General features: G+C 29.3%; 1 protein-coding gene across 4 annotated transcripts; it reads left to right on the forward strand.

The window, feature by feature from the left end:
- The first annotated feature begins 200 nt into the window (after positions 1 to 200).
- LOC111030339 lies at positions 201 to 17,168 on the forward strand. Of its 4 annotated transcripts, none has more exons than XM_022309779.1 (7): positions 3,960 to 4,093; positions 5,260 to 5,512; positions 5,578 to 5,665; positions 5,775 to 5,938; positions 11,752 to 11,961; positions 13,041 to 13,277; positions 15,964 to 17,168. In XM_022309779.1, exons 4-7 carry the CDS (start codon positions 5,784 to 5,786, stop codon positions 16,442 to 16,444), a joined length of 1,083 nt encoding a protein of 360 aa, XP_022165471.1. In that variant the 5' UTR covers positions 3,960 to 4,093; positions 5,260 to 5,512; positions 5,578 to 5,665; positions 5,775 to 5,783; the 3' UTR covers positions 16,445 to 17,168. The 4 variants fall into 4 exon arrangements, with proteins under 4 accessions (XP_022165470.1, XP_022165471.1, XP_022165472.1 ...); XM_022309780.1 differs by having other exon boundaries at positions 3,966 to 4,093; positions 5,803 to 5,938; XM_022309778.1 differs by lacking the exon at positions 3,960 to 4,093 and adding an exon at positions 201 to 366 and having other exon boundaries at positions 5,260 to 5,665.
- Positions 17,169 to 17,232: the final 64 nt, after the last annotated feature.

A 17,232-nucleotide genomic window follows, 5' to 3' on the forward strand; every position in this document is an offset into this window, starting at 1 on the left:
AATCCTTATGCCCGGTTTATACTTTTTTTTATTTATGTTCAGCATGCCGGGTCTAAGTAATCTAAATTTATACAAAGGTTTTTTGGACCAATGCCAATGAACTATATAGTGATCACAGAGTAGACGATTGAGCAGTTTGTACAAAAAAATGAACTAAAATATTTCTGTAAAATTAAACTTACAGTAAATTATAAACAACGCACATTTTCATATTCAAAGACTTTTGAAACATTGAATTAATTATACTTTAAAATTATTCAACTTAAATCTATAAAATTATATTCATATTCAATTTTTAATATAAACCTAAATATTATAAACGAATTGTCCTAACATCGAAAAAAGAATTCTTGAAAGAAATATCAAGTTAGTATATAATTAAACAATTTTAATATTATTATACTGTTATTTTTTGTGAATATAATATGTAATTTAATGTAGGTGTTTAATTAGTTATTTATGTAATTTGCTATAATAGTTGTTAAGTATTATTTAATTAGTTTTTATTATATTAACTATTATAACAATATTAAATAAATAATAATAATAATACGCATAAGTTGTAGGTAACAAGGGCATAAGGTGGTAAATTATACTATATCTAAGCATTATTATATTAGCAAACTTATGGAAAAGGATGGAATAAAATATAAATACATCACTTCATGTATTTCAAATACAAAGTACAATTTATGCAAAATATTGGTGTTGAAAATACAAAATACTTTTTTAATTTTAAGATAGTTATGGAATTCTTGTTTAGAAAACATTTATAAGACACGATTGAACAGATTTGTACAAAAGTAAAACAACACGATTGAGCATAAAAACACTTCGATGTTAGGTACCATTTTAAATTTTGAATTATACTACACAAAAAATATTTATTTAAATAATTCAAATTTTAAATAGTTCAAAATATTTTACGAATTAAAAATGTCATAAATAATATTAAAAAAAATTTAACGCACTCTTTGACACGACTGTAGGACATGGATGTTCGAACGATACATAAACTGAATTAATTCTATAGGAAATTGTTATTTAATATTAATCTTGATAGGGTATCTTATATTTTTCCCCAGTACTAAATGTTTACACCTTAAAACGAATCTATAACGGTTAGTATATATTACAGATATAACTAATATTTATTGCTCCGGAACTAATTAATTATTAATCGATAACAATATTGACGATAAAACCGGGCTCGCGGCTCATTAAAGTTGGGTATCATAATAATCATTTGTGTACCTAATAAAAAATACAAATAAATACAAAAAATAAATTACAAAATGTAGGCAATGTGAATATGTGTTGCATAAAATAGTCTATGCTCAATCGTTCTTTACCGGTATAATAAATAAAAACTAGATCTAATGACCAATATTACATATTATACTTTATATTTTTGTAGTTTATTTTTCAAGGAATGCTAACCTTAACATCATAAAATTATAAGAAGTGAAAAACTTCTAGTTTGAATTTTGAACTAAATAGTTAATACCTCAATATTTTCTTAAACATTATCCACTGAATAAATTACAGTAAAAAAAGAGTTACTATTTGAAAAATAAAAATTTGTATCACCACAGGACACTTCTTAAGTAATACAAAATATGATCTTTAAGTATATATTCAAAAATTCCAAAAATCAGATTCCTCCCTCCCTCTTCTCAGATTTCGAGATCCTCACGTCAACATGTATACTTTTTATTTCTTTAGTATCTATAACACTTGCGAATTTTGTCTTTATAAATATAATTTATTGTGAAACCATGCTTAAAGCATAATATTATGATAAAAAATTGAATTTTGTTTTAATTACTTATCATGTAAAAATGTAGAATTTAGTATTATTGTATTGGATATAAATAGAGGGGATGAGATTCCCCTGTAAGTACCAAATGCAATACTAGTCTAGTTGGAAGTTCCGTAAAGTTCAATTATTCATGTATTTTAAATATCACTTGATCACAATAAATAATTGGCTTCCTAATTATTTCCTTCGTTTATAAATTCGGGGTTGAGTGTTAAAAAATGAGGAAAGTATTTTAGTTCTAAGTATACACACACCAAATAAACAAATCTTTATGTTTAATAGCTTACTAACAATTAGCTGTGTACCACTTAAAACTATAGCAATCTAAAATCCTGAAAAAATTCTTTGTATAAGTAGGCAAATGTGCACATACCTACTAGATACGTACTACATACGGCAGTGATGTTAATGTGTCATGATAATAGGTTAAGAGGATGTCAGCTCGCTAAATATTTGATTACACTCTATGTCTCTCATCTCTCTTTCTCTTAGAGTCTTAAACCAACGCTCTGCAACATAAAATAACGCAGTGACGTAAAATCGTATTTCTTATAGAATTATAATGAGTAACCTGACTTTTGAGAAATTTTGGAGTACAATTGTTTTTATTATGACAATTATAGAGAATACTATTTTTGAGGATTTGATACATCGGTTTTATTTATTTTTTTATTATTATTTAACTTTATACTTGACTTAAGAAATAAGAAAATAAACGGTGTACATTTAAATGGACATTAAATTGGTTTGAGACAAAATTAAGAACAATTTATGAGTCCAAGAATCCTCAAAAATATTATTCTCTAAAATGTTTGCAGTGTGTAATAATTTTACTTTAAGATTACTCAAAATCATGAAAATCAAAACGACTTTGGTTAATTACATTTTGACTATGTTGCGCGTAGGCTATTGAGGGGAAAGAAATAATGCACAAAAGACGTCTTCTTAAGTCGTTCAGAGGTAGGCATGTGCCTAGATCCAGATTCCTTATAAATTGAAATGTTTTTACAAGAGTTTGAAAACCCCGAAACACTATCTATTGTGTAATATCAATTTAATGTTATAATGCTGCAGGCTTCGTCTGTTTTCAAATGTACCTCATCGAGTACCTAGTTCAATGATATCAATTACTAGCGAATGTGTTCAATTTGAATTCAATGATTAATAATGTATTGTATGTACATACGAAAAAAGATTCTGAACTTAAACGTTCGCGTTGTGTCAACTTTTATTTTTATTTAGGTATATTTTTTTTACATAACATACTTAATATTTTTTTTTTTTGTATTAGTAATGCCTTCTTTATGATGAACTAATTTATGTCATAAACATCGCGTAATATAACATAATATTTTGATTTATAATGTTATAATATATTATTATTTACTAATGAGTCAATATTGAAGTAGGTACTGCGTGACTATTAATAGTTTAAAAGTAGTCTAAATATTTTTCAATAATAATATACGTAACGGTAAAGAGTATTCGGGAGTAAATCTCAACGATTAATATTTTTCGAATGTCAACAAAATAACTAAAATAGATATTTATTGTTTAAATGTTAGATGTCTATTCAAAACTTGAATTTTAAAGCCAAAAACATGTTTATCTATTCATTAATTATTTTCAATATTTTTAAATGTCTATAAGAAAAACTTACGATAAACCTTAATATGTTGCATTATTAAGGCTTATTAGTTATTAGATAGAAGATACCTATTACAGTCGAAAACGTTGGGATATTTTAACATTACGATATGATTTTTTTATTTCAGTGCTTTTGATGAAATTCGTCAAAAATTGAAATTCGAACTCATAGAGAATAATGTTAAATTCGGTCTTATTAAAAACCTATTGTTTAAAGTTTACCTGCCACTATAATATTAAGTATTGTAATGAGCTTATAATATATTATTATTTATTAGTTAATTTTTGTCTGTTATTCCGAACTGTAAGAATATCATATGGTTGCCGATTAAAAGATTTTGACTACTTTCACCTGCGTCTTTGTTCACTTTCACTATTTCTGCATAGTAGTGTGTCGCGTGGAACCACTAATCAGCTAGCATTTATAGTAACACAAATTTATGAATACTGAATAATATGTATAGTTTGAATGAATGGACATGTGCATATTATGTAAGTTTAGTAGGAACTTATACTAATACGTGTTAACTTAAAAACAATATGTATTTGCAGTTATTATTGATTGAACACGTTAGAATCTAAAGGAATGCATGGAATATAGGTACCTACATTAGATTAACAACGGTGAGTTTTTTTCTATTATACCTACCTACACTAGAATATACGCAACAAAACATTACAAATTCACGATATATTATTGTGACTATTAATTAATTTAAAATATTATAATCAAAAAGTTGGCTCAAACTATTTTATTTTTACAACTGTTTACTGTTTTGGCTACGTTGGAATGTCATATAAATGTAAGAGTCCATGACATTTTATTTAATAAATATTTTGATAATAATTATTTTGCGTGGCTACTTGATCATAAATTTTTATAATAGCCAATGGGTGTGTCGTATGAAAACTGTTTGCTAACTGTCGAACAAAATATAACTATAGTACATGCATCGTGCATATTGACGTGAGTACAAACTAGGGCCTCAGAGGGGGGAGGTTGTGCGTGCTTCAGCACCGCAGTATAGTAGAACACTAAAGGTTATTTGAAAAATAAGCTGTTTCTCTGTTTTGTGTAATATTTTTACTATACTACGTTTTTATAAAAAAAGATTAATATGCATATGTTGTTACAAGTTGCTCTATAACTGCGCAGTATTCCTGTGAGCCTGTAAATCCGATACGTGCGCAGAAAGAATAAGCTTTTCGTCGATGCGCCTCCTAAAAAACTGGTTAAGGGCACGTGAAAAGCAATTGCGTCTCACAAAAACGTATCATAATATTACATTAATCATTGAACGGATATGTAGATGGCAAAATTACTGAATAATTAGTATGCTACTATAGCAATCGGAAGATGATGTTGGTTTGAATCATACTGTAAATTATAATAATAAACATATCCGCAGATATAAGTACCTAGGTATGCGGTATAGTTGTATAGGTACCTCGATATATAGTGACATTGAAAAACTTACGAAATGTACCTACGTAAATATAGGTATCCGCCTAACATTTCCTGGCCAAACGCGGTAGTCCTGCTTGTATATTATCGTTATAATATCGACGAGTTCACGTGTCCTGCGTGCTTTTATGTGACGTGACGAAGTGTTGGCGAAAAAAAACCTTTCGGGACACGCACGAACGCACACGCTACAGCTGGCGTCAATTATTATATTGTTGTTGTATTTTTATTTTTCGTCGGTATATTTTTACTATCACTACGTCCTACCCATTATCGTTATCACTATCTTTTTATTGTTTTATTATTATTGTTCCCACTATATTAGGTGGCACAACTACTAGTGTTGTGCTAGAGCTCTACTCGACAACCACAGCAGCTATGACAGGTGGCCCTGGCGGCGGCGGTCGTCGTCTCGTAACTACACGTTAACGATAATAATACCGGTTTGGCCATCACTTTCTACCGTCGAACCATCCTGGTCGGATGGTGTTGTCTGCACACACACGGTGAGCGCGCACCGACGTGAACGTCGAGCAGTCATTCGCTCGCCTCGCGCCGACGGAGTCGACGGACGTCAGGTTCGATCGTATTTTTCCTGCAATATATTTTTAATTTTTTAACATTTTTTTTACTATTCGCTCAGTGTTCGTCCAGCAAGCTAGCGACCAGATAGCGGTATTTTTGTACCTCCGTGTCATCGCCGTACACACTCCAAAGTATCCACTTTACAAGTAAGACTCGACGAAAACATTTGGAAATTATAATTATTTATCATTATTTCTTTTCGATTTTCTTAACTTTTCTCCGCGGCTGTGTATAATACGTATTATACAATAATAGTATTGTGTTATGTTATCGATTGACGCAGTGTCGCATTCGACGAAAACTGACGATGCCGCAAAGGAAAAGTTCAAGACCATCATGGAAGCCGGAAGCAACGTGCCTGTCGACACCGTACGGCCAAAAGGAGTTCCGGAATGGTTCGACGCGCAATTGTTCGCCAGGTAAAACCATCTAACTACTGTAAATTTACAGCTAAAACAACAAATTTGGGTTATCGATGTGGCGAGTTTTTAGTACCTAATTACTATGTTTAAATGACGAGGCAATGTTACGAAAAAAGAAACGAACATTTTAAAATCCATTCTTCCAATAACGTCGTTATTATATCCGTGGACTACATACCTACTTTGTATTGATAATACATGAGATAACAGTAAAACTATTTTTGGGACAAACGAGCTAAGTCGTTCAATAAATGTCGAGAATATTTTTTCATAGGTACCTAACCAAAGTTTTATATACGTATGCATATTTGTAATAAATAATAATTATTGTAACGAGCTAAACTTTGAAATAATTTCGTTGGTTATTGTTTCATTTGTGTTTTATACAGACTTCTCTAATGAAAACATTATTTGACCCATCGTTATGCAGTTGTAATTGCATGATATATATTTTACTCACAAAGTAGTTTTCAGTATTCCTAATTATTTATTGTTACAATACCAAAATTGCAATTATTGTACCTAAATACCCTATGAACGCATATAACGAGTAATGACTATGTGAGTTATAATAAGTAACGGCTATTAATAATGTGTTAATTGATGCATACAATACACTTGAATTGTTTTTGCCATACTTACATCGCAATATAAGAAATAATATATTCGTAAACGCAAATCAAATTTCACAATAAGGTATTTTTTTAACGTTTCTGATGTAATAGAATAGAATATTGGAATTCATTCAAGTTTTTGGTGCTTGAAAATAAAACCATCATCATTCAAATCACTGAATTCATTAATTTCACACGATCGTAAAAAATATGTAAACATTGAGTAAAAATGTTTGTTTTTATTTATAATGAGGTCAGCCAGTTTGACTACGTTTAATCAAAATTATTTTATTTAGTCACGAATAAATGCGGTAAAATCATCTAATTAAAATACATACTTCAATACTTGTGTAATTAATTAATAAAAATATAATTAATTGCCCGTATATCAGAGGTATTCAAATTGTGCACCGCGGTAGTAGGCAAAGAGAGCCGCGTAAAAGAACTGGGAACCAAAATTAATGTAATATAGAAATATAAAATGTATTATTTTTAATCATTACAGAGATTATAAAAATTTAAAGTTTAATTTTTAAGGTAGTAAAGTCATTGCTATTATCATTTATTGCCCGAGTTATATTCGTCAACAGTCGTCATTGATTAAAACATCGCCAAAACTTTGGGAGCCGTCAAATATTGTGAAAACACTAAGGTGCCGTTGAATGAAAAAGTTTGAATACCTCTGACCTATATGAATATATGATATTTATTATAGGTAGTTGTTTAATATGATGTCTACTCATAATGTCGAAAAACATGAAACGTTGAAAAACAATAAATCATCGACAGGTTAAAGTGTTTAAATTAACGTCAATATATCTAATAGAAAATGACTAATGATCATCGATTTTAAAATCATAAACTTTAATTTTATAATAAATTAAAAGACAAAAAAACATATATACAAATAATAAGACTTAAAATTATAAAACGAAGCAAGCAATTGATTAACCACCACCATAAACATTTATAAAAAATATGATTTTCATGGTATATATTATGATATTATTACTAAATACATAATATAAGTCCAATACTGTTTTTCTTATTTTAGATTCTAAGTAGACGTATCTATCGATTTTACAATGTGTGATTTTTATTTTTATTTTTTTTGCGTTTGTCATCACTCATCACTTTTTAAAGCATTAAAAATGCTCTATGAATCTAATTTGTACTCCCCAGTACTTTGGGGAATTAAAAGTAAAATATAAAAAAAAATAGAAGTTTGTATTATCACAGGACACTCCTTAGGTAGTACGAACAATATCTGGAATTTGAAAATATGGCTTTTAGCTACATTCAAAAATTCTAAAAATCAGAATTTTAATAAATATATTATTAAAGGGAAAAATGAGTATGCGCATGTTTAAAAAATCACTTTGTATATAAAATATTTTATTCGCATCCTTAACTTATTGCTTACTTATTTATGTTTGTATTATTAAAGACTTTGATGTTTTAATGCACTTTTATTTTTTCATCGTTAATATGTTCTGTATTAAAATTAGGAAGTATATCTTCTCACGGACTGTCATATTTTAGCGGAGCAAGGCATTTTGTCTTATCTCCCGCTATAATATAGACAGTCAGTGGTTACTAAGGTTACTTATCTATATTGTCTGACTGACCGAGTCGGTATAAATATAAAATTTATCATAATTCATGTTACTTTATAATAATATTTTTGTTTTTCAGCTATCGACATCTTGACCTATGATAATAATTGATAGGTAGGTTACTTTATATTATCCCTGTCGATGTTTTAATCATTTATTGTCTTGGTTGTCGTCGTTTTGTACTATATATGTATAAGTCTGTATATTTCCCTAAATACATGTATTATAACTTGTAAGTTGTACTATTTGCAAGTCATAAGCAATAAAATGTGGTCTATGATTACCTTTGAATTATTATTTTTACAAATTGACTATTAATCGTAGTATTTGGACGTTTAAGCTCCGCTGAGATATACACTTGCTTACTACCTATAGTTAATTTATTAGTCATAATAACACGTGTTATATTATTGTATTTTTAAATAACTTGATTTATCTTATCTAATAAATATCTTACTCTCATAATTTGTAAGAAAACCGATTTTTTAAAGAATACTGGGTATTATAAAGAGTTAATATTTAAAATAAAATATTACCTATTTTAGGATGTATATATTATTATACAATTGCATTTATATAATTTATTTTATTAATTGTTTATCAACATCATAACAATTAAATTTAAAAAATGGATCTGTTGAATAAAATATTAAATACACTTACGCACCAACAACAAATAAAAAAATTAAATGATACCTAGGGTTATGATTTAACGTAGTTTTGTTGTTCCAAATAGGGACAGATGACAGAATATTAAATAAATAATCTAAATATATATGTTAGGATGTTACGTGTTAACCTACATTTAGATCGACCCAAGTGCCATTAAATCATTAATCAAAAGTTATACTTAAACAGTTATAATAGCAACGATAAAAATTACTATAATGTAATAATGTGTAGATAGATATTTTGATACTTTACTTGACTTATAAAATCGTCAGCTTATAGTTTTGGAAAACATTTTAAACACCAAAATGTAACAGTGAAATACGATTGACAGTGCGATCTTTATGTAGAAATATTTTGAGTATAATTACGAATATTGAGCACGCTATTCATTTTTTTGTTCCAATATAACAAATTCAATCATTTTTTTATTTGTTTTATTGGTGTATGAGTTTCTATCCTAAGGTAAGGATATAGTAATATCTTATATAATATCTTATATCGTATCTTATAGTAATAATATGCTCTCAGTTCTTACTATACTGGTACATTACTATACATTACAATGTTAATATTACTTTCAAATTTTACTTACATACCTAATATATGCGTATTCTATATTAAAGCCTATAAACAAATATTTAATAATGTCATTATTTTCTCCAAAAAATAAGCAAAATTAATTAAGTAGGTAACTGGTGATAACTTATGAAACTAACTTTAAGTCACTGACTACTGTTTTTGTATATAGTCTGTAAATGTCACTCGTAAATTGTAATCAGTTACACACTTCCAAGTTACAGCATCTTGTATGTTGAAATCACGATAGAAACCAATCGAGTAGGTAACTTGCCTAATCGTGTATCAGAAAATGTAATGAATATATTTGTCATTAACTAGTTGATTTAGTTCAACATTTCACTTGTGACTTTTCGTAATTAAATAAATGATATGGCAACGTTGCTCGTAATATCGTGCTGAATCGTATTGATTTTTTAAGGTCGGCGGTGAGCTCTGTGTGATATTTTAAGCGTGCTCAATCGTCTGAAAAGAAAGATAAGACGTGCTTAATCTTTCAATAGCCAAATGTAATGCCTATGCTTAGTTATACTTATATAATTCATAACTATACTGAGTAATTAATAATTTTATAACAATATAAGTTTGCAGTCAGTGCTTATCACTTAGATATTCCGTCACATTTTCCCAATCCATATAATACTATGTAGGTAAGCAGCTGTAATTCTGTATACAACGATAATTTAATCTATGCCCAACGCCGTTTTGAGGTCGCAAAAATGTGTCGAGTGTCCGAGATATTTTTGTTTAGGTCTGTTCAACAATTGGTTAAGGTGGCAAAATTTGAGCTTTTTTGATTATAAATTATATCTGACTCAGGCTATAAAAAATGGTTAGAGTTGGTTAGTAATTGATTCTATTCGAATAGGATTTTTGGTACAATAATAATTAATAGTTAAAATTACTAATCCTAGTATTTGGTTTATAATATTTTACCTATAAATAGAAACTAAAAAAATTAAATATCGCGAAAATAACATGGTTTTTCTTTAAACTGATTTAATATTTTAATGTAGTATGTATTTGAAAAAATCATTGAAAATATTAACTGTTACATTATCTTCATTATTTATGACTATTTTATGACAAACACATCGTAATATTTTAACAATATCTATGTAATATATCAACGCCATGTGATTATGTCATTATTTGTAAATGTAGCATTATTGTGGATTTAATAATGACTTCAAAGTCCTTGAAATTTGTATGCTAATAATAAACTCAAGCATATTATATAATATAATAAAAGTAAAATTATAGTCTTTAGAATAATGAATTCGACATTGGTTAAAATAAAAACATAATAATCAGGAAAACATTAAAAAATAAGTTTATTTTTGTTTTCAGTCAAATAACATTTTTATAGTTGCCTGGTGTGGCACGGTGTTTGGCTTCAGTGACTAACGTTTTCTGAAGTCAAGCATCAGCTGGAGTCACTAGTTCCCGGATTGGTGACAAATCCTAGACAAATATACACTTGTTCTAACCAACTATACCCTCCTTCACAGTAATAAACCTATTAAATTATCTAGTCTAATGACATCAAAAAAATCAAAATCTGAACCAATATAAATTTTGTTTAAAATTTTGCACATAATATATAGATAAGACATGACATAATAAACACTTATACCTATATATACTCATGTTCAAGGCTTATAAACCTAATTATAATAATATAAAATAAAAACAAAATATTTTCCCTAATAAAGCAATAAAAACGGTAATCTACATTTAAATTATGTATGTCGTCTAAAATATGCAAACACGTGTAAAAATACAAAGTAACATTTCATTAAAACGATTAATTCATTTAAAAAGATCGTAAATTATAATAGAATTTTATCTCACAATAATAAATTATGATTTATGAACACAGTAAGTTAATTGATCTACAAAGTCATGCACTGCCCTAGCTCATAGAATATTTTGTTAGAACTACCTACTAAGATAGTTTTAAAGGTAGATAATTAAGGCATTCCTTAACTTATTATACAACTGTTTTGAGGGTTAAAGGTTCTTTTTTGTTTTATAAGATATATGGATACTTATGTTTTTTACTATAGTAGGTATATATATATACTTAAAATTATAGAATGAAATGATCAAATGCGTTCTTTATTAATTTGTCATTGAGAAGAAATGGTAGTAACGGTAAGGTTCCTTTAATGGCCTGTATGAAGCAAAAAATAAAAATAAATAAAATATTTTGTACGGGACTTCTGATATTAAAATTGAAATAACAATAAAGTGTGTGTTGATGTATTTTAATAATAAAACGATGTGTGTAAGAAAAATAATTTGAAAATTTTTATTTTTTTATTTTCAGGGGACAAAAGTATTTTTATTCCAATTTCTATGCAATGTTCGCTTCAAATTTGATTGGATTAATATTGGTATTAACAGTCCCAACAATATTGGATGTATTAGTGTTCACAAATAAATCTTCAGATCCTTACACCGCTTTTAGGAGGTATCTTGATACCATTAGGCACATGCTGAGGTGGTATAGATACGACGCGACAAATGCTAAGTCAAAGTAAGTGAATATTTAATATATTATGTATAATACCAATTACGACATACTTATTATGACATTACCATACTTTCAAAAAATACTTATTCAAATTATTTCAAATATTTGATTAAAAATTGTATGCAAAAATAGATATTTAATTATTTATTTAAATATACATTTTCCAATAAGAATCTAAATATAAAATATGTATTTGTAGTCTGGTTGTGATCCATTAAAATGAATCGCCTATAATTGTTACCTAGTTACAGCGGGATGTAACAAATAACAAATACCTTCTAAACGAAGGCGTAAATACGAATTGCATGGTCAAATTTTGAGTAAATTTGATTGTAGTTAAATATTAGGTATGTAAATGAGAATAATCCTAAAAAATTTAATTTCTCTACCTTGATAAGTAAAACCTGCTGAAAACAAATGTATACTGCACAAACCACAAAAAAAGATAACTTATCAGTTATAATAAAATATACTTTCCTCTGATATGTACCATATACCTATTACCTGATAAGAAATAAAAAAAAATACATGTAAACAAACAAAATCCCATTCTCGATCATGTAATTTCAATTTATGTTTTTGCCTCTTTATGTCTTATAATATACTTTGTTGTTTTTTGTGATTATATCTATTTACTTAATTACTACTCACTACTATACAATTTTTCGTAATTTCTGGGGAAAAATATTTTAGATTTGCCCAAAACTATTTAAAACACGAGCCAAAAATACTGCATGAAAGAATTTCGGACTTCATATTTTTAAAAAATAAAATGTAAAAATAAGTTTTTAAAATAATAAACAAGTATGATGGATTTAATGTTCCTGGATAAGAATATATTAAGTTGTAAACTTGTAAAGTCGTAAAAATTGATCATACAAACACTGAAGTATATTTGATTAACAGCTATACAGTTATCTAATGTACTTCGTACTTGTGCCTAATGATGTACATCAAAAACCTTACAAACTTATAACATATCCCTACCTTTATACATTCAACAATCACAATCATTAAATTTATTCTCCAGTAATCAATCAAATATGCAAACCAGTTTACTTAAAATATTATATTGTATTCAGATCTCAAATTTCTGTGGCCATTGTACATGGACTTCATTGTGCTGCGAATCGAGTGTCGAATAAGTCTGGACTTGGACTGCGGGTAACTCAAAAAGATATGTCTTTAACTCAATTCGGATTCATGGGCTTACCGTTGTTGAAAAAAAAAGAATTGGCCATTGTAGGAACCGAAGAAGATGAAAGGGCCCTTCTGCATTTTTGGCGAACTATTGGATACTTGTTGGGAATTCAAGACAAGTGAGTAATATTTACATTATTATCGACTTCGCCGTCATACATAGGTATCTATTATGTACTATCCGAGTGTCAAGGAAAACAGAATCGTTATTTTATCTATTTTTTAATGTTTAATCTTACGTACCTATACTAAGAAATATTTTAAGACACGTGTATAAGAATTATTACTTAAAATTACAAATTTAATTTGTAGGAATTACAAAAAAATGAATCACTTATCTAAACAAAATCATTTTGCAGTTTGTATCGCACATATTTTAATTATTTTGCATTCGTCATACATATGAGCACTGCATAATTGCACTAATGAATAAAATTAATACATTCATTCAATATTATGTAGGACATAGGTAGTTGGTGCCTATAGGTATAAGTATTTTTATTACGAATCTATATTTTATACTTATTACCTTTTTATGGTATTTTATTAAACTAAATTGTTCTCAATACAACTTAAATGGTTAGGTGAGTACTTAAAGGTTGTAGTATTGAATATTATTGACGTTTATGCATTTTAAGGGATATTAATGATATGACGAACTCATCACCCCTAACAAAAAAACCTTTTTTTTATACTGTTGTAAGGCGTGGTTAAAATGTCGTCGTGTTGTGCAATCGTATAGATTTTATTTGTATGTAACACGTGCGCTATACGCTTCACATAATTTCAAAAAAATCAATGTATTTACATTATAATTCTGGTCGTGGAAATTCATTTAAAAAAAAAGGATTATTTAGTGTGATTTAATACAGCCATATAGGTATAACAAAATACCAACCTATAAATCAATTATTATTTTATTATTCACACAATTAGACAATTTATAATTAATGCCATTTTCAGAATAAGTATTCACTACTTATATATGTAATTGAAAAAAGAAATATTAAATTATAATATTAACTACCAATTGATAATTCAGATGTTTGCGTGTTTGATTATTTACGTAGTTTTCAAATTTTATGAACAATAGTAGGTATATTGTGCTGTTTTATTTAAGTGGATTCGATTAGCGACTGCCTTTTAAAAGTTCACTATAGGCAATTTTCTAAAAATTTGCGGGTCGTGTGAATGTTTCATGTGTGTTTAGTAACTATTTAGTAAGTGATCGTTAGTGTGAGGTGTGACTGTGTGTAAAAGAAACAACAGAGATTTCTCTCACTGGCACTCACATGTCAATAACGCTTTACACGAACATAAATTATTTATTTTTTTTTTTTAGTTAATAGTATCAATCTTTTTCCATTTGAAGTTACATGAATACATGTTTGAATTTTCCACGAAATTAACTTGCAAACGAATTTCTTATATTTTCATATTAATGGCCCTGCAAACGTGTCATTTTTAAGGAGTTGTGTTTAGGCAATTCTTTCGTTCCTGGCGATCACACACGTCTTTGGATGTGTATTTAATGATCATTAGTATGTGTTACTTCCCCACCAGTCACTCTTGTCATGTATATTACTCATTCACATGCACATGTAATTTAGTCATTAGATCAAAATATTCAAAATCAATTAATTGACGTAAAATATTCATAAGATTGACAAAAATTTAAGTACCTACTTTCAAAAGTCCGATTGAAGAAATTTAACCTATATAAACAAGCTTATTTTACATCGGCCAGAACTTTCTCAAGTTAAACAAATTCTTGAAGGGCATAAATATTTTTAATTTTATCAATTTTGCTATTTTACATTTTGAAAGTAAAGAACAAACGTATTGCATTTTCAATGATATGTGTTTTTTTCCCTTTTTTTCTGTCCGTCTGTCATCAACATTTGGGTCAGTAAAAATGCTCCAATTTTGGACATCAGCATCTTTTCTGATAAAAAAAAGCGAATCTAGTTGGTGCTTGCTACTCAGAACTTTTTGAAAAGGTCTTGAAAACAAAAAAAAAAAGTTTAACAAAATGGTAATTTTTACACAAAACCAATTTTTGAAAAAATCGATTTTATATTTTTGTTGTAACTCAAAAAATATTAGGTATAGGCACTTGATATGTTCACAAAATATTAATTTAATAATTTTACATATTTGGTAACATATTCGAAATTTTTATGAGCTATTTATAGCCTTGAAAATTTTTTTTTTAGATTATTATCGATAAAAACATTTTTATTAAAAAAAAAGCTTGACAATTCAACTTAATAGTCCTCATTAGATGCTTTAATACCTGATACAAAATTTTAAAAATACATAGAATTAGAACTCACATTTTTTATATGCATTTAAAATTCAAATTTTGGCAAAATTCATCAAAATGAGGAGAATTTGGGAATTATTTCTGTTGGAAATTCGTAAAAGTTTTTTTTCTCATATTTACCAAAATAAGATTACACATTTTAATAGAAGATTCCCTTCTATTTTTTGTACCTTAATAAAAAAAAGGTTTTGTTTTTCACCATCCATTGCAATATAATTATGTAATTATAAATTTATCTCAACAGCGAATTAGGTCTTAGTCGTCACTTATTCGTTTAGTCTCAGTCTGAGTTTAACCTTAATGTCAATTTAATCTTTCTACCATCGTTTCTTACGACTTTTGGCCTCTTATATATTATAAGATAGACTCGTATAAAATATACGTTATCATAAAGGTACACAATAGATAAACAAACAAATAAATATACCTTTAGTTATATATATCATATGCCTAACGATGCGTTATTGTTGCGGTCGCAGGTACAACCTGTGCAGCGGCTCCCTGGAGGAGGTGCGCGGCACGTGCGCCTTGATCCTGCGGGACGTGTATGCGCCGGGGCTGTTGAACCCGCCGCCGCGGTTCGAGCACATGGTGGAGGCGCTGCTGGACGGCATGAAGCCCATCTCGCCCATGCTGGACACGGACGCGTTCATGGCGTTCACCCACGAGCTGTGCGGCGTACCGGTACGGCAGCCACTGGTCGCCCGGTACAGCCGGTGGATGTACAACGTGCAGGTGTTCACGCACTCCGTGCTGCTCACCAACGCCTGGCTGGCCTTCGTGTTCCGGCCGGTGTTGAACTACAACATGAGGTTCTCCGTGTGGCTGAACGTCAAGTTCCCGGTGGGCGCGGCGCTGCAGTTCGGCACCAAGGTGTTCCACCGCGTCCGCGAAGAAGTGCCGCCGCACCCATTGCAGACCGTCAACGGAGGTGCTGCGATGATGCAGTCGGCGTCTTAGGCTAGGGGCGCATTCGTGGCTGCGCTGTGTGCCGCGTCGTCGTGTTGATCTGGGCATTCATTTTTCAATGCATCGTGCGCAATAACCTGGTTGTAACCAATGTGTACCTATGTACCAAGCGTGTTGAACACAGTTTGACTTTTAAACCATATTGGTTACCAGTTATGATGACCATTGTATTATAGTCACCACACAACTCTCTCGACGCGACACACGACGTAGCCGTGAATCCGGCTTAACGCTGCTCTCTCCGCGGCCATATACTCATCGTAACAATAATGATAATATTATATTTTTTATGTTAAAAAAACCGTTCGATTTAAGCGCACCACCACCCTTACCCTTATACTTTAAATATGATCATCCCCATGCTGCTGCTGCTGCTTCCCACGAACTCACGCCATTGATTCGCGTTCTTGTCGTCTGCGGTTATTCGATGCAGAACAGATAAGAAGTCGTTAAATAACATATTTTGTGCATATTAATCTCTCATATAATGACTGAATGCCGGTACTTACATAATATTTTTTATTCAAAGTGTAAGACGAAAAATCGTGAGAAAAAGTGAACGAAGGCACTAGTAACTGACACATAACAATATGTTATTAAATTATATTAAAAACCATTCGATTTCAGTGTGTAACTTTGCAGCAAGCCTAATTAGGGGGGGGGGGTCTAAATGTTCGTCAGAAACTGTTTATTTATTTAAATCACTCCCGCATAATATTATTATTTAAATAATGTAACAATTAATAGCATTATATTATACAACTTATTATCGACCCAGG

Source organism: Myzus persicae, unplaced genomic scaffold (assembly GCF_001856785.1).
Source record: "Myzus persicae strain clone G006 unplaced genomic scaffold, MPER_G0061.0, whole genome shotgun sequence".
Taxonomy (NCBI): domain Eukaryota; kingdom Metazoa; phylum Arthropoda; class Insecta; order Hemiptera; family Aphididae; genus Myzus; species Myzus persicae.